Source organism: Staurois parvus, unplaced genomic scaffold, assembly GCF_062004578.1.
Source record: "Staurois parvus isolate SC_StPar_1 unplaced genomic scaffold, SC_StPar_1.0 ptg000935l, whole genome shotgun sequence".
Lineage (NCBI taxonomy): Eukaryota > Metazoa > Chordata > Amphibia > Anura > Ranidae > Staurois > Staurois parvus.
This window is the reverse complement of record NW_028318731.1, coordinates 306,889-334,402: the sequence shown is the minus strand read 5'-3', so window position 1 is coordinate 334,402 and position 27,514 is coordinate 306,889. Positions and strand designations below refer to the sequence as shown.

Sequence of the window (27,514 nt, the reverse complement as noted above, 5' to 3'; positions counted from 1 at the left end):
GTGTTTACTTCAAACTGTCCCGTGTTTGGACATACAACACCGGAGCCTGTAAATAGCGGAAGTGTACACACGCCATGTTTTCCTACACAACGCAAACAGATGGGCCGCCGATAATGCCTCAGATGGAGTTTTAATAGTAAATAAAAGATCAGAGGAGGATATTATCTTCATAACACGCTGGGACCATAAACATCCCGGCTGACGGAATTCGGATGTCTCCGGGCGTAGCGATGTGGGAAACAGAAAGCAGATTCTGACAGTAGCAAAGATTGCAAAATACTGTAAAAGGTTAAAGCTAAAGTTTAATCTGCCTTAATTTTGCCTTCCCTGATTTCTCCTTTACCCTCATCAACTTGATAATGACATTTTTAAATAAAACCTTTCCATTTTCATTACATTTTAGATCCGGTGATGGCATTACTGGGACTTTGTGCTTCTCTATGCAATACAGACAGATCATGGCTGGTGGGAGGGGCCAGCAGGGTGCTTTACATAGCATCCTGAAAACATCACAGCACCCTCCTTCAGTACTCCTCTCAAGAGCCTTTAACCCAGGCAGGGGCGGACTGACCATTTGGAAACTCGGGCACTGCCCGAGGGCCCGGGGTCAGTAGGGGGCCCCATGAGATGCCCCTGGTACCTTTTTCATAGGCTTTTTTGAGATTGGGCAAGGACACAGGAGCCCATGATCCCCTATTGCCCGGGGGCCCCATGATTTGTCAGTCCGCCCCTGAACCCAGGTTCACACCCATGCAAGTTGCATTTGAGGCGTTTCTGTTTTGCGTCTTGCTTTTTTTTTATGCTTTTTTTTTCATTTTTTAAATTTTTTCTTGTTGCTAGGCAGATTTAAAACATAAAATGCTAAACGCAGCAAAAACGCAGCAGAAATGCAATACATGCTTTTCTGAAGCGTTCCCATTGAAGTCTATAGAACCAAAAGCGCTTTAAAAAAAAAATGTCCCTGACCCTTTCCAAAAAACGCAGCGGGTGAAAACACGGAGATGTGAACCTGTCCCATAGGAAATCATGTTAAATGGACTGTACTGCGTTTCTGCAAAACGCTGCAGGAAACGCTTAGGTGCAGGGGCGGACTGACCATTTGGAAACTCGGGCACTGCCCGAGGGCCCGGGGTCAGTAGGGGGCCCCATGAGATGCCCCTGGTACCTTTTCCATAGGCTTTTTGGAGTTTGGGCAAGGTCACAGGGGCCCCATGATCCCCTATTGCCCGGGGGCCCCATGAGTTGTCAGTCCGCCCCTGCTTAGGTGTGAACCTAGGGTCAGTCCTGATGCAAGCAGTGGGTTGGCTTCTGGGAGGAGTTATGCAAAGTGTTTAAATCGGTATGGAGGAGTGGGAGTTCCTAGACAGGAGTGGGAGGTCCTAGACAGCCAACATTTGCATGCAGCCCCCCCCCCCAGGCAATGCCCTCTTGTGATGCTGAGTCTCCATTAATGGAAAGACCTAAATGCAATGAATGAAAGGGGCATGCCAAGGAGAATCAGGCTGTTTGACTTGCTGCAGCTTCTAATGCACACTGTTAGAAGCCCACAGTGTGCACTGAAATCAAACTAAACTATTTCAGTACAGGAGAGGAATGCCCACTCCTCCAGACTGACATCCACCCATCAAGGTATTTTGATATTTGCATAACTCCTCCCAAGATCCAGGTCTGCATGCAAATATCTGTCTAGAAACGCCCACTCGTCCATACTAATTAAGGCACTTTGTATATCTCCTCTCCAGAGGCAGCCTGCCTGCACTGCTTACATCAGGACCAAGAGGAGTACTGAGGCAGGGTGCTGTGATATTTCCGGGAAGCTATGTACAGCACCCTGCCAGCTCCTCCCATCTGCCATCATCTGCCTGCATTGCATTGAGAAGTACAGAGCAATCATTTCTCCTTCTCTCTGGCTGCATTCTTGCAGCCATTAAGAAATACTGTGTGCATTATGATTGGTCACAGCTTGCCACATGGACTGTTGTGAATGGCCCTGTACCATGTGATCTCTGTGATCATTCAGAGATTTCACACATAGTAAGCAGGGGCGGACTGACAACTCATGGGGCCCCCGGGCAATAGGGGATCATGGGGCCCCTGTGTCCTCGCCTCAAAAATGCCTATGAAAAAGGTACCAGGGGCATCTCATGGGGCCCCCTACTGACCCTGGGCCCTCGGGCAGTGCCTGAGTTTCCCAATGGTCAGTTTGCCCCTGGTACAGAGACCCAGTGATGTCATCACTGGGTCTAGAATACGGTACATAATGAAATCTCAAAACGTTTTATTTAAGAATGTAATTAGCATGCTGAGGAGAGGGAGGGAGGAACCAGAGAAAGCAAAATAAAAGCAGATTTCACTTACATTCACATGCATATGGTTTATGGTATATCTGTTAAAATACTTTTGTTACATTGTAGTATGTTTAACTGAAAATGTAAATACATTTTATAATACAGATAAATTAATTGACCATGGTGACAATGTTCTACGGTTCTGTATTGGGAACAGTTGAATGTCATTTTATATACAGGCGTACGAATTTAATGTGTTCTGCTGGACGTTTCGAATTGAGAAAAATTTGTTAACCGAAACACAGTTTCCCATAGGAATGCATTGAAAACCAATAAATCCGTTCCCGAGGTCAGAAAAAAGTAAAAAAAAAGTCTTTTATCTGTTCAAAACTCTGTAGAAAGTGCACTTTAAAGGCAACAATACTGTACAGGGACATGATTAACCTCCCTAGCAGTATGATTATGTCAATATTTCTGTGCTCAAAGTGGTACATTTTTTTGCATGGAAATATGTTGTTTTTTTATTGTAGGCCTGTAATTTTTAGGAATAACTCACTGAAATCTGTCTGAACAAGAGTCTAATAAACATCCCGGGTAGGATAAAATTTGAAACACGAAATCATAAATTATTGTATAATAAATAATCATAAAAAATAATAATATAATAATAATAAATTTAATTCAATAATATAATCAAACCAAAAACACTGAAATGTGAAATAGAGCGCCAAGTTCGCACATCACTGAGCAAAGTCGCAGAATCGTTTTCAGTGTCTGATGAGGAATTTCCCCCACGAATCATTATCACTCAATTCTGCAAGTGGTTCTGATTTACTATCGCTGTTCTCTAGCCGGTCTAAAACCGCTTTTGACCTAAAGGGACGCTTTTTGGACCCCATGGACGTTTCTCAGTTTCCAGGCAGAAAGAACAGTAAAAATGCAGGCAGGGCGCCGGACAAAGCACTCGGGACACAATGTATGTGAAATGGTTTGATACAGGAATGTTATACTATGTGATTTTAGTGTATTGAGTGAATGTCACTTTTTTACATTTTTAAATTTCCCGCCGTTCCGTCCCCCGTATGTCCCGACGTCGCTGGGAATGGAACCCGAAAGACAGAGGCTGGCATCCACCGGAGGACATTGCCGGGGACCAGGGGCGGACTGACCATTTGGAAACTCGGGCACTGCCTGAGGGCCCGGGATCAGTAGGGGGCCCCATGAGATGCCCCTGGTACCTTTTTCATAGGCTTTTTTGAGTTTGGGCAAGGACACAGGGGCCCCATGTTCTCCTATTGCCCGAGGGGCCCCATGAGTTGTCAGTTTGCCCCTGCCAGGGACACTGCAGGGGGGACATCGCGGGAGCGCAGGACAAGGTAAGTGCAGAAGAGATCCCAGAGCAGCGCTGCAAGGTATTCCCAAGTGTAGCTCGGGGTTACCACTTTTGGTACTGAAACTTTGCTACACTCGGGAATACTGCCAGGGAGGTTAAAGGCATCAATACTGTACAGGGACATGATTAAAAAAAAATTTGTAAATGCGTTGAAAACCAATTAATCCTTTCCGGAGGTCAGAAAAAAGTAAAAAAAAAGTATTTTATGCGTTCAAAACTCTTTATAAAGTGCACTTTAAAGGCACGGGGCCGGTGATATAAAAGATTCGTATTGCAAAAAAATTTCGTAAACTTAGGCATTATTCTCAATGGATTTTCATTCATAAACCAAAAATTACGTTAACCGAGGCGTTCGTAAACCAAGGCATGCCTGTATTTTTTATTATTATTTTGTTATATATATATATATTTATTATTATATTATAATGTTATATATTATGTATTTATATTATAATATGTTATATAATGTCCCTGGAAATAATTTTAGGAGACATATGTTTATATTATGCCCCCCACCCCCCTCCCCCTCCCCAGCACACAGGGGCCCCAGTCACTGGTGGAGGGGCCCCTGTCACTGGTGTGGCCCCGAGCTTCTCAGGACAGAATCCTTTATGGCAGCTGTGAAAGAACAGTCTGTGTTTGGGGTGATTTGGCCCCTCGGCATGTACACAGAGATCTGGGTGGTTGTTATTTCACGCAGAGCTCATTTCCTTCCTCTTTTGTTTACAATTGACAAAACGCATTCCTGACGAGCTGATATTTTTCTTTGTTTGTGCTTCAAAGACTACAAAGTTCAGCTGAAAAAAAGTAGAAAAAAACTTATCTCTGTGAACTCAAATAGTATCTAAACCCAACAATGAACTTCTCTTATTTAGGCTCTCTCGGTCTGTTAAATATATATAAAAAAAAAAAACCTGTTGATCCTGCCAGAAGTACTATATCCTGGGCCGTCTGATGGGTTATCTCAAACAATGTTATCAGGAAGTGTTAGGGCTACAGATCCCCCCCCCCCTTGTTATGGAGATGAGGAAAAGTGGAGGTGTTCTGTACTTCTGAATAAGGAAGTAACAAATAACAAGGTGCAAAAGGAGAAAGTGAGCTAACCCATCCCCAGTCTATTCAAAAAGAAGAAAAAATGGCTGGAGTTTCACTTTGGGGTTATTTACTAAAGCTGAAGAGTGTAAAATCCGGTCCAGCTCTGCATAGAAACCAATCAGCTTCCAGGTTTTATTGTCAACGCTTAATTGAAAAAAACTGAAGTTAGAAGCTGATTGGCTGCCATGCACAGCATGCTCCAGTTTTCGTAAGTCTCCCCCTTTAAATTTCACTCTTCAGTTGCACTGACAATGCAGTAAGGCGAAAAGGACCATTTGCCACCCTATGTGAGTTGGCAGCAGAACTGATCACCCCGGTGACATAATATGGCAGTTTGAAGTGGAATTGATTCGCCTCTGGCTGTCCTCTCTTGTGCTCTGTGCAATCAAATATTCCTTTTCCAGGGAAAACACAAATGTATTTGGAAACCTCTGAAATCAAAAGAGCTTTTATTGGGCGGAAGTTTTTCTAAATTCTACTGGAACTGTGACTGTCCTGTCAATGTATCATTGTGTGTCCATGTGTGGTGTGTTGTCTTCCATTGTATGCAATGCATAGAGGGGTCTCTATAGACATCACATATGTGAGCTGTGTAGGTCTGTGTCTGTCTCCGACTGTCTCTTCTCCTACAAACAGCTATGAGCTGATGGGGTACTCCCCAGGTCTGTGCTATGAAGAGAAAAGCAGAATTTCTACTGCTTCTCCGGGAAATGCAATATTCATTGCTCATACAGCATCTATTTATCTATCTATCTATCTATCTATCTATCTATCTATCTATCTATCTATCTATCTATCTATCTATATATCTGTCTGTCTATCTATCTATCTATCGTTCTGTCAAGCTATCTGTCTATTTCATGATTCAGCCTTATCTTCTTCCATCTTTTTTATCTCCTTCCTTCATTCCTTCCTTCCTTACCGCCCCTCCTCCCATCATTCCTTTCCTCTCTTCTCTCTCCTTTTCTGTTTTATTCCTTCTTTCCTTCCTTCTTTATTTGTATCCTATTCTCTATCCTTCCTTCCCTTTTTACCTCCCTCCCTCTTTCCTTCTTTCCTCCTCCCATCTCTCCATTTTTCCTTCCCTCTCTCCTTTTTCCTCTATCCTTCCTTCTCTCCTTCCTTCTTTCCCTCCATTTCTCTATTCTTTTATCCTTCCCTCCTTTCTTCTATTAATTCTTTCATCTTTCTATCCCTTTATCCTTTCTTTCTTTCTTTCTTTTCCTTTATCCTTCCTTCCATTCCCTCCTTCCTTTTTTCTTACCTCCTTCTCTCAACCCCGCCGGTTTCCACTTTCCTTACTTCCCTCCCTTCTTTCCTCTATCCTTTCTTCTGTTCTTGCTTTCAGGATAGAAGATAGTAAGGAAGTATAGAAGAATGAACTTCCTTCCTTCCTTACTATCTTCTATCTGTTATTCCTGCCATACTTCTTTCCTTTTCTCTATCCTTCCTACCTTCCTTCCTTCCTTCCTTCCTTCCTTTCCTCTATTCTTTCTTCTGTCCTTCCTTTCAGGATAGAAGATAGTAAGAAAGGAAGGACAGAAGGAAGAATTTCTATCCTTCTTTCCTTCCTTACTATCTTCTATCCGTCATTCCTGCCTTACTTATTTCATTTCTTCTGTCCTTCCTTTCTGCCTTCCTTCCTTTCTTTTCTCTTTTCTTCCTTTCTTTCCTCCTTGCTTTCCTGTAACCTTCTGTCCAACTTTCCACCCATTCTTCCTCACTTCCCTCTATCCTTCCCTTCTTCTATTCATCCATTCTTCCTCACTGATCTCTATTCTTCCTTCTTTTTAATCTATCCATCCATTCTTCTTAACTTCCGTCTCTCCTTCCTTCTTTTCATCTATCCATCCATTATTTCTCACTTCCCTCTTTCCTTCCTTCCTTTCTTCTATCCATCCATTCTTTCTCACTTCCCTCTCTCCTTCCTTCTTTTCATCTATCCATCCATTATTTCTCACTTCCCTCTCTCCTTCCTTCCTTCCTTTCGTCTATCCAGCCATTCTTCCTCACTTCCCTTTCTCATTCCTTCCTTTCTTCTATCCATCCATTATTCCTCACTTCCCTCAATCTTTCCTTTTTTCCATCCATCCATTCCCCCTTGCTTCCTCTATCCTTCCATCCCTTTTTATATCAATCCTTTCTTTCCAATTCTTCCTTCCTTGCTTTCCTCCTTTCCTCTCTCCTTCCTTCATTCCTTAATTCAGTGTTTCTCAATTCCAGTCCTCATGGACCCCCAACAGGTCATGTTTTCAGGATTTCCATTATTTTGCACAGGTGATTTGATCAGTTTCACTGCCTTAGTAGTTACCACAGCTGTTTCATCTGAGGGAAATCCTGAAAACATGACCTGTTGGGGGTCCATGAGGACTGGAGTTGAGAAACACTGCCTTAATTGCAGCACTGATGTCTTGGATACAACTTGCAGCATGGACATTATCTGCATAGTATTGGTTCTTTCTTCCAGTGTTTTTGTCTAATTTTTTTCCCACGATCCAAAAAAGCATTCTTGAAGGTCAATTCACTTCCACCCAGAGCAGCCCTAGGGACTGTATGCCCTGGTAATAAGAAGACATTTCATTCTCTGCTGCCACAGGGAATGGTGTGAATGTTCAGTGTGCTCTGTAAAATGGTATAGATCATGTACAGATCAGTGTATATAATGTAGAGTATATAATGTGGTGCAGATTAGGGGCGGACTGACCATTTGGAACTCGGGCACTGCCCGAGGGCCCGGGGTCAGTAGGGGGCCCCATGAGATCCCCTGGTACGGCTTTTTTGAGTTTGGGCAAGGTCACAGGGGCCCCATGATCCCCTATTGCCCGGGGGCCCCATGAGTTGTCAGTCCGCCCCTGGTGCAGATAGATCTGTATATTTGATGGAGGTAGGTAATGCAGATAGATCAGTGTTTATAATGGAGGTAGGTGGTACAGATAGATCAGTGTATATAGTGGAGATGAGTGGTGCAGATAGTTTAGTGTATATGATGATGGAGGTAGGTGGTGCAGGTAGATCATTGTATATGATGGAGGTAGGTGGTACAAATAGATCAATGTATATAATGGAGGTAGGTGGTGCAGATAGAACAGTGTATATGATGGAGGTAGGTGGTACAGATGGATCAGTGTATATGATGGAGGTAGGTGGTGCAGACAGATCAGTGTATATAATGGAGGTAGGTGGTGCAGATAGAGCAGTGTATATGATGGAGGTAAGTGGTACAGATAGATCAGTGTATATGTTGGAGGTAGGTGGTACAGATAGATCAGTGTATATGATGGAGGTATGTGGTACAGATAGATCAGTGTATATGATGGAGGTAGGTGGTGCAGATAGATCAGTGTATATGTTGGAGGTAGGTGGTACAAACAGATCAGTGTATATGATGGAGGTAGGTGGTACAAACAGATCAGTGTATATGATGGAGGTAGGTGGTACAGATAGATCAGTGTATATGATGAAGGTAGGTGGTACATACAGATCAGTGTATATGATGGAGGTAAGTGGTACAGATAGAGCAGTGTATATGTTGGAGGTAGGTGGTACAGATAGATCAGTGTATATGATGGAGGTAGGTGGTACAGATAGATCAGTGTATATGTTGGAGGTAGGTGGTACAGACAGATCAGTGTATATGATGGAGGTAGGTGGTACAGATGGATCAGTGTATATGATGGAGGTAGGTGGTACAGACAGATCAGTGTATATGATGGAGGTAGGTGGTACAGATAGATCAGTGTATATGTTGGAGGGAGGTGGTACAGACAGATCAGTGTATATGATGGAGGTAGGTGGTACAGATAGATCAGTGTATATGATGGAGGTAGGTGGTACAGATAGATCAGTGTATATGTTGGAGGTAGGTGGTACAGACAGATCAGTGTATATGATGGAGGTAGGTGGTACAGATAGATCAGTGTATATGATGGAGGTAGGTGGTACAGATGGATCAGTGTATATGATGGAGGTATGTGGTACAGACGGATCAGTGTATATGATGGAGGTAGGTGGTACAGATGGATCAGTGTATATGATGGAGGTGAGTGGTACAGATAGATCATTGTATATGTTGGAGGTAGGTGGTACAGATAGATCAGTGTATATGATGGAGGTAGGTGGTACAGATAGATCAGTGTATATGATGGAGGTAGGTGGTACAGATGGATCAGTGTATATGATGGAGGTAGGTGGTACAGATAGATCAGTGTATATGATGGAGGTAGGTGGTACAGATGGATCAGTGTATATGATGGAGGTAGGTGGTACAGATGGATCAGTGTATATAATGGTGGTGCAATCTCTACAGTGCTCTATATTTGTATCTCAGTCTCTACACTCTCACACCTACAATCCTATTAGTAAAATGGATTCCCCCATTCTGGGATGACCGGTGACCGGGGGTCTGTCTGTCAGGTGAGCTCCGGGACATGTGATCTGGCGATGGAATTTAGGAATCAGAAATGCGGTCAGGAATGCGGCCCTGCCTTGCGTGCTCTTTGCTCACCTCACTGGCTTTGTACGGCCGCAGGGCTTCCTCTTGGGCCAGTGTGACACAGGAGCGGCCTATTGTTAGCTCACATGGGTGGCATTACATACAGCGACTCCTGTGTATAGTGCAGCTTTATTATGCGTCTGTACATGTCATCCAGGCGGGGTTCCCCCGCTCCTATTGTGTGAGGATTGTTCTCTTTGCAGTGAATGGCTCGGCCTTGTTCTCACACTTGTAGTCAGACTGTGAGAAAAGGCTAACATTTCACTGCATGGAAATGGGCAACCCGATATCTCCTGTCCTGGCCTGGGATCTCACTCCAGGTCCCACGTCTGGTGGGGAAGCAGATATCGTACATCCGGATTTACTTATACCTGGAAACAGCAAAAGACTGCAATCGTTTTTCATGTGACTATTTCATTTAATAAAGGCTTCAGTGGGGTTCAGGTTTAAATTCACAATTTTAGGACTTTAGAATGGTCTCAACCATCACGCTGCAACCCAAACCAAGACACAAAATCATTCATGCCTATCTATCATCTGTCTGTATATTGTGTCTGCCAATCTGTCTATTTTTGAGTCTTCTTTTACCTCCTTCCTTTCTTTTATTCCTCATTCCTTCCTTCTCTCCTATACTCTATCCATCCTTCCTCCCATTTTCCTATTTCTTTTTTTCTTTTCTTTTTTTCCTCTTTTTTCATCTGCTTCATGCTAATCTTTCTTTCTCCTTTCCCTCCTTCCTCCTTTCCTTTCTCTCTTGTTTCCTTTTCTTCCTTCTATCCTTTTCCTTCCTTCCTTCCTTAATTCACTTCCATTCCCTTCCCTTCCTTCATTTCCTTCCCTTGCTTCATTTTCTTTCTTTCACCCCTTCCTTCCTTCTTTTTCTCCAACTTTCCTTCCCTCAATCCTTCTTTCTTTCCATCTTTCCTTCCTTCTTTTCCTCCAAATTTCCTTCCCTCAATCTTTTTTTCTTTCCGCCTTTCCCTCCTTTCTCCCTTCCTTCCTCCCTTGCTTCCTTTTTTTCCTTTCCTCCCTCTCTCCCTCTTTTCCCCTATCCTCCCTTCCTTCTTTTTCTTTCTCCAACTTTCCTTTCCTCAATATTTCTTTCTTTCCATCTTTTCCTCCTTCCTCCCTCCCTTCCTCCCTTGCCTCCTTCCCTTTTCCTTTCTCCTTCCCTCCCTTTCCTTTCCCTTCCTTTTTCTATCTTTCCTTTCCCTTCCTTTCCCTCCCTTCCTTCTTTCCTTCCTTCCTTTCCTCCAACTTTCCTTCCCTCAATCTTTTTTCTTTCTGTCTCTCCTTCCTTCCTCCCTTCATTCCTCCCTTGCCTCCTTCTTTTCCTTTCCTCGCTCTATCCCTCTTTTCCCCTTTCCTTCCTTCCTTATTTTATTTCTCCAACTTTTCTTCCCTCAATCCTTCTTTCTTTCCATCTTTTACTCCTTCCTCCCTCCTTTGCCTCCTTCCCCTTTCCTTTTTCCTTTCCCCATCCCTTTCCTTCCTCTCCTTTTCCTATCTTTCCTTTCCCTCCCTCCTTCCTTCCTTCCTTCCTTCTTTCTTTCTTCTCCTTCCTTCCTTCCTTTCATTCCTCCAACTTTCCTTCCCTCAATCTTCTTTTCTTTCTGCCTCTCCTTTCTTCCTCCCTACATTCCTCCCATGCCTCCTTTTCTTCCTTCAATCATTCTTTATTTCCTTTCCTTCTTCCTTGCCTCCTTTTCCTTAGTCTTCTATTCTTCCTTACTTCTTTTCCTCCAACTTTCCTTCCCTTAGTCCTTCCTTCCTCCTTTGCCCCGTTCCCTGCTTCCCTCCTTCCTTCCTTTCCACTAACCTTCCTTCCTCCTTCTTTTCCTTCTTCTTTCCTTTCTAATTTCCTTCTTTACTTCCTTCCTTGCCTCCTTTCCCCTATCCTTCCTTCCTTTTTTTCCTTTGCCTTTCCTTCTCTTAAGCTGTGGGAGGAGACCATTAAGCCCCACCCACTACAGGAAGCCTGCAGAAAACTACAGGAGGGGGCAGAGAAAAGACTAGTCCTCCTGCACAAGGAGAGAGAGCAGCATTGAGCGGTCTTTAGTACAGGAAGGAAAAGTCTTACACTGGATCACTGCACAGATGTAGAAGAAATACTCAAAGCACACCAAGATTCAAGATGAATAAACATGGCTCTTGTATTTAGACTATATCTGCTTATCTTGAAGCTCATCATTAATAGTATATTTAACAGATCAAGTTTATTGTTAGATTTTACATACACTTTAAAGGTGAAACAAGGGTTCTGATTGGTTGTCAGCCCAGGATTTCCTATATACTGTGTGCACAATTATTAGGCAAGTGAGTATTTTGACAAAATCATCATTTTTATGCATATTGTCCAACTCTAAGCTGTATAAACTTGAATGCTTATTGGATTTAAGCATATCAGGTGATGTGTATTTGTGTAATGAGGGAGGGTGTGGCCTAAGGTCGACCCCCTATATCAAGGTGTGCATAACTATTAGGCAGATTCTTTTCCTCAGGCAAAAATGGGCCAAAAAAGAGACTCTGAAAAGTCAAAAATTGTCAAACGTCTTTCAGAGGGATGCAGCACTCTTGAAATTGCTAAGATATTGATCACAGAACCGTCAAACGTTTTGTTGCAAATAGTCAACAGGGTCACAAGAAACGTGTTGAGAAAATGAGATGCAAATCAATTGCCAAAGATTTGAGAAGAATCAATCGTGAAGCCACCAGGAACTCATTGTCCTCCAGTGCTGTCTTATTCCAGAACTGCAACCTACCTGGCGTGCCCAGAAGTATAAGGTGTTCAGTGCTCAGAGACATGGCCAAGGTCAGGAAGGCTGAAACCCGACCACCACTGAACAAGACACATAAGTTGAAACGTGAAGATTCGGCCAAGAGATATCTGAAGACAAAGGTTTTATAGCCTGATGAAATGAGAGTGATTCTTGATGGACCAGATAGATGGGCCCGTGGCTGGATCAGTCACGGGCACAGAATTCCACTTTGACGTAGACGACAGCAAGGTGGAGGTGAGCTGCTGGTATGGGCTGGTGTTATTAAAGATGAGCTAGTTGGACCTTTTTGGGTTGAAGATGGACTCAAAATCAACTCCCAAACCTACTACTAATTTGTAGAAGACACTTTCTTCAAGCAGTGGTACAGAAAAAACTTTGCATCTTTCAAGAAGACCATGATATTTATGCAGGACAATGCTCCATCACATGCATCGAAGTACTCCCCTGCGTGGCTAGCCAGTAAAGGCCTTAAAGATGAAAGAATAATGTCATTGCTCCCTTCCTCACCTGATCTAAACCCTGTTGAAAACTTTTGGGCCCTTCTTAAACGGGAGATTTACAGTTGCTCTGAAGAGTTATAGTTGGATTATAGAGAAACCTGGACCCACTTGCAAAATAACTCTGCAGAGAGACCCCTACTTCCACTCAATGAACAAGGGTCTATCTCTACAGCATGTTGGCAGAGGGAGAGGCTTTTCTACTGCTGTGGCTACTCTCTGAATGAAATGAACAGCACGACTTTGTATAACTTTGGCTTTGATGCAGTTGAAATGTTTTTGGCAGATTTAAAATGAAACCAAAAAGACACAAAATCGCGCTGGTGTGAAAAGATAATAAGTGTGCAAGCCAAGCTGCAAACCCCCAATGAGATATTCATCATAGTAATAGTAACATAGTATATAAACACTAAAACTGGAGAGTGCAAAATCTGATGCAGCTCTGCATAAAAACCAATCAGTGTCCAGGTTTTATCGCCAAAGCTTAATTGAACAAGCTGAAGTTGGAAGCTGATTGGCTACCATGTACAGCTGCACCAGATTCTGAGTGCACCAGTTTTTAGTAAATTTCCCCCACTGTGTTGTGCTAAGGTACATATAAATTAAAAAAAAAGTTATAAATTCTATATAAATTGTCACTAAAAAAATTGGAATCAAGTCCACAGGTGAAAATTAGTCCATGCCATGAATTACTCAAAATTCTTAGTGCATAATAACTGAAAGGTGCTTCCGATTTCCAATAAGGAACACCTCCACCACCATACAATCACAAATGAAGGCTTACCAAAACTACATGACCCTCAAATTATAGAGAAGTCATATAGAGCAAAGAAAAGTATTGGTCTGCTATAGAGCCAACCTCTGGTGCCCCTTGGCAGGATACACCACACACAGAAAGCAAGTTGGTCCACAGGCATCTTCCATCAGCTTCCACCATGTCCACACATGTCAAGAAGAAACGGGAGACCAAGCGCTCCAATACTGTAAAAACCCGTGGGCAATTTTATTAAACACATAAAATGCACTGAAAACAGGAAAACAACCTTACTGCGCAGTAAGGAAAAACAATCCGGACCTGCTTAGCCTCACATAGGGTTCCACTTCCGTGAACGTGGTGACATCAGCACATAGCTCCACCCATCATGTTTCATCAGAGATGACATCTTTCTGAGCACCTTCTGGACTGGACCCCCATTTCTTTTTTTTTTAGTGATTATTTATAATTTCTAACCTTTTTTTTATTTATGTGTACCTTAGCGCATCACAGTGTTTATATATGATTTAAGTGAAGGTTCAGTTGGGCTTTAAGAAAATCACTGTGGTTTATGAATATTTTACTGTTCAGGAAAAAATAAATTATGCTTTATGCTTTCCTTAAACCATAATGTAAAACTTCTTTACTTTGCAGGTTGTCCAGGGATTTATGGTTGGACGGTTAACTAGCTGGTTTTCTGACGAGACTCTACTGATAATAAGCATGGCGGTTTCCATGGGGGTCGGACTGGGTGTGGTAAGAATGTGTTACTTTGCCTTTTGCACATCTATAGCCTAAAAGACTTGAGAAGGAACAGTAAAAGTGCACATTGTAAATTATGAGCATACTGTATGTGCTATGAATTACATTAGCATTGGTAGTGAGTCACAATATTAGGCGTAATAATAGCTGATTAGCCAACGGTATCTGTGCTATCCTCATAGACATGAGGTTGTAGGTCCAACCAGTGCCACTGATAGGGGGCTACAGGAATTACCCTCATGCTGGACCCAGAACCCACTGGGTCAACAGGGAGGCCCATGCCTGGCAGGGGCTGTGTCCCAGTGACCTTCCTGAGGGATGGTTCACACCAATTATCACCACTTAGAGGGCACATATGTGTTGTTGCCAATGACTTGCAGAATGACAGTGGTGGCACTGAAAAAAGCCAGAACTATCAAGAGGAGTTATCTCTGCTGAACAGTAGAGGTATAGTCACAGTTGTGTTGCCAATTCTTTCTGTTTCTCTAATTCCTGCATTAAAACCAAGAAAACAACTCAACATTATATTAATATGTCTAATGTATCTTTACTAAATAAAAATGCTGTGTATACAAAACATTTACACTTACAGGAATATAATAAAAGACCGAGTGCTGCAAATATGTATACATACACACATACATGCACATGCTAACACTTAAATTCAACTTAGCTTCTTTTATACAGTAGCTGGTCCACAATTTCCTTACCAAACAGGACTCGTTTCAAGCAATTGCAAGAGAATGAGTTCATGGTTTTGGCTGTCTTCCTCTCTGACTTGTAGGTTGGTTTTGTATGCTGTTCCTTTGGCAGAGTCCTCCTTTTAGCTTGTTCTGTTGTCCTTTTATCTTGGAAAGTGTGGTAGCCATTCTCACATGGGTATAGCCATTTCATATTGGGTTCCTACATCAGTTTCTACAAAGAATGCATATCTGTCAACAAACTCTGGAAGGCAAACAAACACATAACAAAGGCGCTGGTTCATGTAACTGCACACGCTACCTATCCTATCACTACAATTCAATTTAGCTTCTTTTTTAGCTGGTCCACGATTTCCTTACCAAACAGGATATATTTCAAGAGATTGCAAGAAAATGAGTTCATGGTTTTGGCTGTCTTCCTCTCTGACTTGTAGGTTGGTTTTGTATGCTGTTCCTTTGGCAGAGTCCTCCTTTTAGGTTGTTCTGTTGTCCTTTTATCTTGGAAAGTGTGGTAGCCATTCTCCCATGGGTATAGCCATTTCATATTGGGTTCCTACATCAATTTCTACAAAGAATGCATATCTGTCAACAAACTCTGGATGGCAAACAAACATATAACAAAGCCGCTGGATCATGTAACTGCACACGCTACCTATCCCATCACTAAAATTCAACTTAGTTTCTTTTTTAGCTGGTCCACAATATCCTTACCAAACAGAATTTTTTTCAAGCAATTGCAAGAAAATGAGTTCATGGTTTTGGCAATCTTCCTCTCTGACTTGTAGGTTGGTTTTGTTTGCTGTTCCTTTTGCAGAGTCCTCCTTTTAGCTTGTTTTGTTGTCCTTTTATCTGGAAAAGTGTGGTAGCCATTCTCACATGGGCATAGCCATTTCATATTGGGATCCTACATCAGTTTCTACAAAGAATGAATCTCTGTCAACAAACTCTGGATGGCAAACAAACATATAACAAAGGCGCTGGATCATGTAACTGCACACGCTACCTATCCCAGCACTAAAATATGTGTACATACTGTGACAGGATGAACGGCGAGGTGATAGAGGGACGCTATGTGTCACCTCGCATATGCTCATACCTGACCGTTTAGGTGGAGTCCACTCCGGGTTTTTGGGGCTACAGTTAAGCAGGTGGGTCCGGACCAGAGTTTGGGCTCCACTGATGACCACCAACAGGTGGTATAAATAAGGCAGGGCTGGAGCAAGGAGTTGCTCGTGGCCTGGGACTCAGAGAGGTGTTCTGAGAGAGCTGTGTGTATGGACTATACCTACAAGAAAAGGTTTGCTTTTGTTTTATTTTGGTGACAGGGAGAAGCCCTTCACCTCTGAGAGAGGAAACGCCTTTTGTTTAGTTAGTGCCTGGATGGCAAGGGTTTATTTTCATGTTTTGTTTATTTTCTGCAAACCTTTTAAATAAAGCTGACAACCAGTCAGATTTTGATGAAAGCCTGCTGTGCGGTCTACCTTTGTCCCAGGGAAGGAGATCCCCCACCTGAGCTAACCCCACAATACATACATGCACATGCTACCTATCCTATCACTTAAATTCAACTTGGCTTCTTTTTTACAGTAGCTGGTCCACAATTTCCTTACCAAACAGGACTCGTTTCAAGCAATTGCAAGAGAATGGGTTCATGATTTTGGCTGTCTTCCTCTCTGACTTGTAGGTTCATTTTGTTTGCTGTTCCTTTGACAGAGTCCTCCTTTTAGCTTGTTCTGTTGTCCTTTTATCTTGGAAAGTGTGGTAGCCATTCTCACATGGGTATAGCCATTTCATATTGGGTTCCTACATCAGTTTCTACAAAGAATGCATATCTGTCAACAAACTCTGGATGGCAAACAAACACATAACAAAGGCGCTGGATCATGTAACTGCACATGCTACCTATCCTATCACTACAATTCAATTTAGCTTCTTTTTTAGCTGGTCCACGATTTCCTTACCAAACAGGATTTATTTCAAGCGATTGCAAGAAAATGAGTTCATGGTTTTGGCTGTCTTCCTCTCTGACTTGTAGGTTGGTTTTGTTTGCTGTTCCTTTGGCAGAATCCTCCTTTTAGCTTGTTCTGTTGTCCTTTTATCCCGGAAAGTGTGGTAGTCATTCTTCCATGGGTATAGCCATGTCCTATTGGGTTCCTACATCAGTTTCTACAAAGAATGAATCTCTGTCAACAAACTCTGGATGGCAAACAAACATATAACAAAGGCGCTGGATCATGCTACCTATCCCATCACTAAAATTCAACTTAGCTTCTTTTATAGCTGGTTCACAATTTCCTTACCAAACAGAATTTATTTCATGTTATTGCAAGAAAATGAGTTCATTGTTTTGGCAATCTTCCTCTCTGACTTGTAGGTTGGTTTTGTTTTCTGTTCCTTTGGCAGAGTCCTCCTTTTAGCTTGTTTTGTTGTCCTTTTATCTCGGAAAGTGTGGTAGCCATTCTCACATGGGCATAACCATTTCATATTGGGTTCCTAAATCACTAAGACATCAAATCACAGCATTTCTGCTTAAACACATTAACATCAATAGGAGCATAAAAAGTCTTATGTGCGATGAATAGATAAAGCAATAAGCTCGTATAGATGGAAAACATATAAAATATAAACAAATGACAGGAGCTTCAGATGCTCAATTGATCCTAAATCCTGAAGATTCTAGTACAATAATGCGCTTACCACAGGAACATACAAACTAAGCGTTGTATGTATGTCATCAGGTATATCATCAGCGAATGGAAAGGCCTGGACAGCAATGCGGGCAGTAACCGGTCATCCACGGTAGACACTTGGGGATGTCAGCACACACTCGGGGGTCACATCTGTCTCACCGGTGGGTCCAATGACGTCTAGCCTCCTGGTGGTACTTCTCTTGAGATAATCCACCTTGCACGGATCGCAAATAACGAGCCAAAAGGCAAAGTGGTACTGATAGTGAAGCACGTCTTTAATCTTATATCTCCAAAAGTAAAAACAGCATACAACTCACATTTGAGCTCTCATCAAGTATCTCCAGGTATATTTCCAGGTATAGTTCCAGGTTCCCTGGTGGTTAATGGCTCCCTGGTGGTTAGTGGCAACAGCTGGGTGGATCCCCTTTTTTACTTTTGGCGATATAAGATTAAAGATGGCTTCACTATCAGTACCACTTTGCCTTTTGGCTCGTTATTTGCGAGCCGTGCAAGGTGGATTATCTCAAGAGAAGTACCACCAGGAGGCTGGACGTCGTTGGACCCACCAGTGAGACAGATGTGACCCCCCGAATGTGTGCTGACATCCCCGAGTGTCTACCGTGGATGACCGGTTACTGCCCGCATTGCTGTCCAAGCCTTTCCATTCGCTGATGATATACCTGATGACATACATACCACGCTTAGTTTGTATGTTCCTGTGGTAAGCGCATTATTGTACTAGAATCTTCAGGATTTAGGATCAATTGAACATCTGAAGCTCCTGTCATTTGTTTATATTTTATGTTTTCCATCTATATGAGCTTATTGCTTTATCTATTCATCGCACATAATAATTTTTATGCTCATATTGATGTTAATGTGTTTCAGCAGAAATGCTGTGATTTGATGTCTTAGTGATTTATGGTTTATTATATTTACATAGCGCTGCATACCCCATTTACCTACTTTTTTGATCTGAGGTGTTGAGGATTGCCTTGTATGCTAGCTGCCAGTGTCTTGTGCTTTGCGCTCACTTACCCTACCTTTTTATATTGGGTTCCTGCATCAGTTTCTGGATGGCAGATATAGTACCATAAATTCCATAGGTCAAATATGTCAAAAGGTCAGGTAATTGTTGATTCTTATTGACAGAACTAGAATTAGGGTTGGGTCCAAGGTTTGACAAGAGCCCCAGTAAAAGAACAGGAACAGCTAAAAATGTGTAATTCCCTCGGCCAATAGTTTATATTGCCTTATTACCAAAATAATCTATGTATTAAAAGACAGCAAAGTCTAGCACTGACCACCAATGTTGGGGAGGAGGCCTGTCAGATAGGCTGTGCAGGAGGTAGACTGTCAGGTAAGCCATGATTTCTAATTCCATCCGAGGGTCCACCTGCCGCAAAATGGATAGTCAACCTTAAGTCTATGGGTATTCGAAGGCAACTTTGACATGCCAATGAATTTTTTAGTTCTCTGTTGATCAGCTCATCACCGGCTGTCGTGAAGACAGGGCTTGTTTATTTGTACAGTTTCTAAAGGTTACTAATAATACCACAATAACCATCGCAATAAATAGCACTCTTCTGCGGCACTTCTACAAAGGCGCTTCGAAACAACATCCTTTATTGTTGCTGTAAGGCCAGAAGGAGGAATCCCATTGATGTAAAAAGCTTTGGCGTCCAAATAGCGGAACTGCAATAACAAGCCGCCTGTCCTAAAGAGATCCGGCGTTTGTGCTGCAGACTGAACAAATAAAGTTTTTCTTTTTTCATTCTCCCATGCTTTTGTCGCGGTAAGTGTCTTGCATTAATATGGCTGTGTACACAATGTATTATAGAGATACAACAACGGCAACGTGTAGTAACAAATTCTTTATTTATAGCCAAGAATAATTGTACTTACAAATATTGGGTAAGGAGGGACAATCCCTGTGTAAACAGAAGACAGAGCTGCCATGTTGTTTTAGCGAGCAAACGTTGTTATTTTGGGAGTATCCTTTTAAGTGCCTTTGTTGATTAGAATTAGCGAAAAAATGTAAAGCTGAAGTTTATTCTGATGACATTTTTACTTCCCTGGTTCCTACCTCCCTGGTTTAGCGTGGGAGAAAGAAATACAAAAAAACCTGAAATCTAATAAATGAAGGAGGCAGGCCAGGGACAGTCAGGCTGGGGAGGAAAGTGTTAGATGATACTGGATGTCCTCAAGCCAGGAAATCAGCCCAGCTCTGCCTGACTTGCAGTAACATCTAATGACTTAAATAAAGGAATGCGCTAAAACCACAAACTATTCCTAATTTAGTGTAGAAACATTAGTGCAAAAGATATATATATCTATTCTCAATTAATATCAAAAAATATCAAAATTATGTGCAAAACTATTTTTTAGTGCATAAGTAATTTAAATATTTAAATTTGTGAATATAAAAATTGTCCAATTTTGAATTTCTTCAAATGTCCAAACAAATCCTTTTCAAATTCAAGTGCTCTCAAAGAAATTGTGCACATTATGGGAAGCAAGTTTCCGCCACTAGATGTGCTCAGGCTGATATTCAACATCGTTCAACACACTTCTTCTGAGCCCAGGTCATCCTGGACTCGTCCCCAGCCTGTGATTGGAGAGTAAAATCAGAAGCATCACAGTGATAAGCTTATCTCTCCGTCACTCTGCTGTCTCTTCCTAGTAGCATGGTCTTGTCAGCACATGAACTGGCTACTTCTGCTGCTTCTTCTTCTCACACCCTAGCCCTGCTGTGCAGAAACTAATAGCAGGTCACATTCAGGTACCGAAACTGCTTGCATTTAAAAAATACAATAAATATGTATTTATATTTACATAGGTGCATTAATTTGACCCTTTTAAATCTCCTAGATTGTAAGCTCCCAGGATCAGGGCCCTCCTATCCCTCTTGTATTGAACTGTATTGTTGCTGTATTGTCTCCTTTATATTGTAAAGTGCTGAGCAAACTGTTGGCTCTATATAAATCCTGTATAATAATAATAATATATAAATCCTGTATAATAATAATATATAAATTCTGTATAATAATAATAATAAATAAATCCTGTATAATAATAATATATAAATTCTGTATAATAATAATAATAATAATATATAAATCCTGTATAATAATAATATATAAATCCTGTATAATAATAATAATAATAATATATAAATCCTGTATAATAATAATAATAATATATAAATCCTGTATAATAATAATAATAATAAAAAATCAATTTTTATTTTTTAATCAGGTGGTGATGACGAGTGTTCTCCATTTCTGCATTATCGCGCTTCCGCTGATTTTCTTCCTCTGTGTCTCCGGAGTCATCACTGACAGCATCCTAACCAAAGCCGTCCCTCCTTCTGAGACCGGTATGTACCCCGCCATCTGAAATGTGTTCCCTAACATCAGGGCTGCTGTTAGAAACCACGGGGCCCCATACAGTTGGCCTGACAGGGCCCCCTCTAAGAAAAAAAAAAATCACAGTTTACGATGCTTCAGTTATGAATGCACAGTGTGTGATCGGTACCAATCATTCATTGTGTTCTTTCAGAAAAGAAAGGGGCTGGTAAATGTGAAATATTTAGTGGGCCCATCCCCCACTCTTCATTCGGAAGAATTCTATTGTGTGCTTGCAGATGCTGGAGGGAATCACAGGAGGGAAGCCAGCAGCACTGTGGGGGGGATGGGAGCAAACAGGGGGGCCTGAGCAGCAGAGGAAAATGTATGGTGCACAGGGAGGGTGATGAGTGCAGCGGGGGAAGGGAGGGGGAGCAATTGCTGTAACCAATCCCCTGTATGACTATCTCTGTAGCGGCTGGGAGGAAGAGGAGAAGAATCCAGCTGCAAGAAGAGCCATACAGGGGATCGGTTCCAATAATTCCACGCCCTGCTGATCACTCTCCCTGCCCACATCCAATTCACCCAGCTGCCTGGGCCCTGTACAGAAGGACTGGTGGTACCCCCTTATCCACGGCCCTGCCTAGCTTGCAGATGTGGGATTACCATCCAGGGCCGTGAATAAGGGGGTACCAACAGTCCTCCAGTACAGAGACCAGGCTAGCAGGGGGCCCAGGCAGCTGGGTGAATCAGATTTGGGCAGGGGGGGTGGTAATCAGCATGGTAGGGCAGCAATTACTGGAACCGATCCCCTGTATGGCTCGCTCTGCAGCAGCTGTAAACTGGCTTCTGCTCCTCTCCCTCCTGCTGGCTTTTAGCTGCTGCAGGGAGAGCCATACAGGGGATCGGTTCCAGTAACTGCCCCCCCCCCCCATCACCCTCCCTGTGCACCATACATTTCCCCTACTGTCCAGGCCACCCCCCCTACCCCCCTCCGCTTCCCACCTGCAAGCACACAATAATGACCTTCATGATGCAGAAGTGTCCAGAAAATATGTCGCAGTGAGAGCTGTGAAAATGTGGAATAGACTCCCTCAAGAGTTGGTTCTGGCCAGCTCAGTGGATTGCTTTAAAAAAGTCCTGGATTCTTTCTTGGATACACAGAATATAACTGGATACTAACATTTATAGGTAAAGTTGATCCATGGAATATTTTTTTTTTTACCTTTATTGCTATCACATGGGATGAACAACATGGGCAGTGACAGGTCCTCTTTATGGACGGATCTCTATCCATCTGTTAGGCCCCATATCTCTCCTCTGGCCTCCAAAGCATCTAATCAAAGCGAGATCGGTTTGATCAGAGGTTTGTACAAGCCGCTAACTAGGGTTGCCATCTCCTCCCTTTAAAACCGGACACATATTAATTACACAGGTTCTGGGGCTAATTTAATGCAGATAAGGCTCTATGTGGGTTTAATTACCACCTTAATTAGCCAAAGAACCCGTATCATTAATATGTGTTCGATTTAACCACTTCTTGACTGCGCTATAGTCGAATGATGGCTACAGTGCGGCCGTCCAGTTCTGGGAGGGTGTTGTACTCCCAGGATGCGTTGTGTCCTATGGAGCCACATGATCAGCTATGTCCAATCACAGCTGATCATCATGTGATTACACTTGCCGGTTATAGGCAGTACTGTCACAGCGTGAGGAAAGTGCTGCTGCTAACCGGCAACTGTCAAAGAAGATATCTGCACTGATAATCAGGGCACTGATTATCAGTGCAGCCCCAAAGTGCCCAACAGTACTGCCCATCAGTGCCCAACAGTGCTGCCAATCTGTGCTCGTCAGTGCCGCCAGTCAGTGCCCTTCAGTGCATCCTATCAGTGCCCATCAGAGCTGCCTATGAGTGCCTCTTCATCAATGCCCATCAGTGCTGCCTATCAGTGTAGCCTCATCAACGAACATCAGTGTAGGAGAAAAATTACCTGTTTGCAAAAATTTATAATAGAAACAGACATTTAGGTCTATTTTTATGTATAGTGCAAAAAATAAAACACTCAGTGGTGATTAAATACCACCAAAAGAAAGCTTTATTTTTGTGATAAAAAAATTATAGAAATATAATATGTGTACAGTGCTGCATGACCGTGCAATTGTCATTCAAAGTTTGCACTGAAAACTGGCCTGGGCAGGATGGTAGGGTGGCCACCTCATCCCTTTAAAACTGAACACATTAATTACACAGGTTCTGAGGCTAAATGAATGCAGATAAGGCAGTAAGTGGGTTTAACCTCTTAGTGCTGGCGCCTCCCGGCCCTTTAACCATTAGCCGCCCAGCCTTTAGCCGTTTGGCGGCCGCAAAAATGCTCTAGCTTTCCGGGTGCATGCCATTTGGCGTCCTCCTGCACATGCGCAGTTCGCGCGGTTGCAGAGCTGTGCAGCAGCGCGATCTGTCACCTACCGTGTACCTCATACCTGAGTACCAGCCCCTGTTGCTGGTACCATGTGACCTGCTGTGACCAATCACAGCAGGTCACATGACAGTTGTATACAACGGATGGCTTCATTCATGCCATCCATTGTATACTAGTGCCTAGCTGTGAATGGTCACAGCAGGTCACATGCACATGTCATGTGATTAGCTGTGGCCAAATCACAGCTAAGCACAAAAAAAAAAAAAAAACTGAATGAATCGATGTCATTCAGGTAAATGCTTGCTTATAGCAAAGTAATTCTTTGCTATAAGCAAATTGTGTAAAACAAATACTGATCACTTCCCCAAAGTAGTACAATGTAACTATGGTAACATTGTACTACTTTGGTCATAAAAATTAAAAATAATAAAAGAAAAAAAAAAAAATATATATATATTTTTTTTTTTTCATACTGTCACCAGTCAGTGTCCCTGATCACCGCCATGCCAGTTATATGATGACGTTGTACTGCACTGGTGACAGTATGTAAAAAAAAAAATAGTGAAAATAATTTTTTTCATTTCTTCATTTTCCGAAAAATTATGACAAAAAAAATACAACTTCAAAAAACTCTTATGAAGTACGTCGGACTGTCTACTTTACAAAAAGGGGTCATTTGGGGGATATCTGTACTGTTCTGACATTTGGGGGATATCTGTACTGTTCTGACATTTGGGGGGATATCTGTACCGTCCTGACATTTGGGGGATATCTGTACTGTTCTGACATTTGGGGGATATCTGTACTGTCCTGACATTTGGGGGATATCTGTACTGTCCTGACATTCTTGGACCTCAAGAAATTAGATTGGCTGTCAGTACTTCAGGATTGATCAATATTCAGATCTATACCATAGTTTGTGAACTCTATAACTTTCCTACAAACTAAATAATACATCCTAATTTGGGTTATTTTCACCAAAAACATGTAGCAGAATACATCTCGGCCTAAATTTATGAAGAACAATTATTTATTTGTAAACTTTTATAACAGAAACAAAGAAAAACGTGTTTTTTAAAAAAAATTTTTGGTCTTTTTTGTTAATTTAGCAAAAAATAAAAACCCCAGCGGTGATTAAATACCACCAAAAGAAAGCTCTAGTTGTGTGAAGAAAATGATAAAATTTTAGTTTGGGCACAATGTTGTATGACCGCGCAATTGTCATTCAAAGTGTGAGAGCGCTGAAACCTGAAAAATGGCCTGGGCAGGAAGGTGTAAAATTGCCCGGTATTGAAATGGTTAAGAGGTTTCAGATGGTGGGAGGCGGGGCAGGGTTTCAGGGTCATATGTTCACCGTCATTCGCTGTCACGGCGGTCACATGATCAGAAAAGGTCCCGGTCGCAAGGGGAGATCGGGACCTTTCCGTGAGACACCGACATATGTGGTGGCAGCGCGCTCTCAGCACATATGTGTTTTCAAATGGTATGCAAATATGCGGCCGCTCAGAATCAAGGCCCAGCCGCCAAGAGGCCGCATATTTGCGTACTGTTGGCATCAAGGGGTTAATCACCACCTTAATCAACCATAGAATCTGTGTAATTAATGTGTTCAGTTTTAAAGGGATGAGGTGGCCACCCTACAGGGAGGGGGTAAACGTGCCCAGTAGGCTAGTGGGTAAAGGGATAAGGTGGCAACCCAAACGGTAACTGTTTGCAGCTGCAGCAATGACTGAGATATCATCCTTCCCATCCAGTGGCCTACCAGTACGTCATATGGACAGGAAGTGGTTAATTGCCAAATGGCAACCGTGGGCCAAGCGTGCAGCCTTATAGATCTTAGTGGGTGAGTATGGCAGGCGGGGATGTAGTAACATCCACCTCTATAGTGATTGTCAGCTTCAGCAGCACTCCCATCAGTATGAGATCTGTATACTTACAATGTGACAAGCTGGACCAATGTCAATGACAATTAGGATCATACCTATAGGCTTGTTTTCTGTGCTGTCGCTCGTTGACGACTTTCACCTGCTGCCTGGTATAGGAGGATCTAATTACTCCGGGGGTTTAATTACCTGACACCCAGCCAAGCAAACTTGAAAACATCTATTGAGCCATTCCACTGAAGTTTTATATTACTCCAGGTAGGTGTTTCACATTCTCTGTCTTCCCATTCAGCGGCTGGGAAATCAGATCCAATGACCTGAGCACTTCAATGAAAAGTGCATTGTATGGAAGCATTGTATTGTATAGAGGACATGCTATGGTTTATGTTAACCTATGAAAGGGAAACTTCAAGCCATCCTTGGCTTCGCCATTTTTTTTTTTTAAACCCCCGATGTCTACAGCAGCCTTTCTCAACCAGGGTACCTTGAGATTTCTTCAGGGGTGCCTTGAGATTTCTTCAGGGGTGCCTTGAGATTTCTTCAGGGGTGCCTTGGCAAAATGTCTAAAAATTGCCCAAAATTTGTATACAAGCCAGCGGGTGAAACACATCTGCCTTTTAGTTACACAAAGCCACAGGTTTTCATTGTGCACCATCACGACCTTCTAGACAACCAATGACATCATCAGTTGATAAGGAGAATGTCAGTTGCCTGCACAGCATCCTAGTTTGACCCTCCCCTGCCCCCTCTCCATCAGTGCTGGGGTCACATTAGCTGGGTGATGGAGAAAAACTGAGGGAGAAGAGAAACATAGGAATACTAGTCAGTACCAGTGAGTGAAAGTGTATTTGCTTTGGAAGAATAAATCACCTCTAATGTTGGGTGTCCTACATGTGTGGATGTTGCTGCGTTATATAAAACTATTAGAATAGTTTTTCCCATTTTAGACTGGGGTGCCTCAAGACCATCCATAATTTGAAACGGTGCCTCGGGACTGCCCATAATTTTAAAGGGTGCCTTGACTGAAAAAAGGTTGAGAAACACTGGTCTACAGCATACCTTACCTTTCCTTCACCCCTTTGTCTGTTCATTGCCGGTACCAAAGGAAAGACCCCATACACTGATCTGTCATATCATTATGACCACTGACTGGTAATGTGGATAACATTGATCTGGGGGGGGGGGGGGGGGGGATTGATTCTGGATGTCCTCCAGCCAAGAAATGAGGCTGAGCTCTATCTGCTTTGTTGCACCTTCTAATGCACATTGTGAGAAGCTCACAGGGGGTGATTTATTAAAGTCAAATGGACTGTGCACTTTGCAAAGTGCAATAGTACTCTGCAAGTGCAGTTGCTCTAGAGCGGGGGTCTCCAAACTATGGCCCTCCAGGAAGGGCTGTTAGAAACCACGGGGCACCATACAGCCTACTCGACAAGCCCCCCCCCCCCCCCCCAAAGAAACAGTTTTTTTATGCTTCAGTTGTGAATGAACACAGTGAGTGATCGGTACAGATTGCAATGTGACATATTTACTGGACCCTTCCCCCACTCTCCATCCTGAAGGATCCTATTATGTGCTGGCAGCTACCGGTGGGAAGGAGAGGAACACAACGGGGCCTGGGTAGCAGGGGGAAACATATGGTGCACATGGAGGTTTATGGGTCTGGTGGGGATTGGGGCTCAATTACTGGAACCGATCCCCTGTATAGCTCTCTGCAGCAGCTGAAAGCCATCGGGAGGGAGAGGAGAAAAAGCCAGCTTTTAGCTACTGCAGAGAGAGCCATACAGGGAATCCGTTCCAGTAGTTGCCCCCCACTGTGCTGATCACCCTCCCTGCCCACATCAGATTCACCTAGCTGCCTGGTCCCCCCTGCTGGCCTGGGCCCCATACAGGAAGACAGGTGGTACCCCCTTATCCACGGCCCTGCCTCCAGATTCTGGTCCCATAAGGCTCTCACAGACAAAGGGAAGACTCCCAGAGGCAGAGGCATGATGGGACTTGTAGTACTTCAACAGTTGGAGGGGCCATAGTTTGGAGACCCCTGCTCTAGAACTTAGTAAATGAGGTAAAGCTTCCCTTTGCCAAGAATACCCAATCACCTGCAAGGGAAATAAAAAAAAACAGCTTTTTTGCTTGCACATGATTGCATGATGGAAGTCAGTAGAGCTTCTGCCTATTTACTAAGGTCTTGAAGCAACTGCTCTTGCAAAGTACACTGTCTAATTGCCTTTAGTAAATCAATCCCACAGTGTGCAGTGAAATCAGTTATTTCAGTACAAGAGAGAAACCGGTACAACTGTGCAAGACTGAAGGGAGGGCTCAGGTGTAAGGGGACTGCATTAAACTATTCACATCAGCCCCTATCAGAAGAAGGGAGGTCTCATTACCCAGCATTGTGGGTACCCCAATTGT

General features: G+C 42.8%; 1 protein-coding gene across 1 annotated transcript in view; it reads left to right on the top strand.

The window, feature by feature from the left end:
• SLC67A1 (solute carrier family 67 member 1) overlaps window positions 1-27,514 on the top strand; it is a 100,110-nt gene that overhangs the window by 70,339 nt on the left and 2,257 nt on the right. The window contains exons 8-9 of the mRNA XM_089656763.1: window positions 13,954-14,055; window positions 20,711-20,831. Coding sequence (XP_089512889.1) covers window positions 13,954-14,055; window positions 20,711-20,831 — 223 coding nt within the window. The remainder of the gene's footprint in view (window positions 1-13,953; window positions 14,056-20,710; window positions 20,832-27,514) is intronic.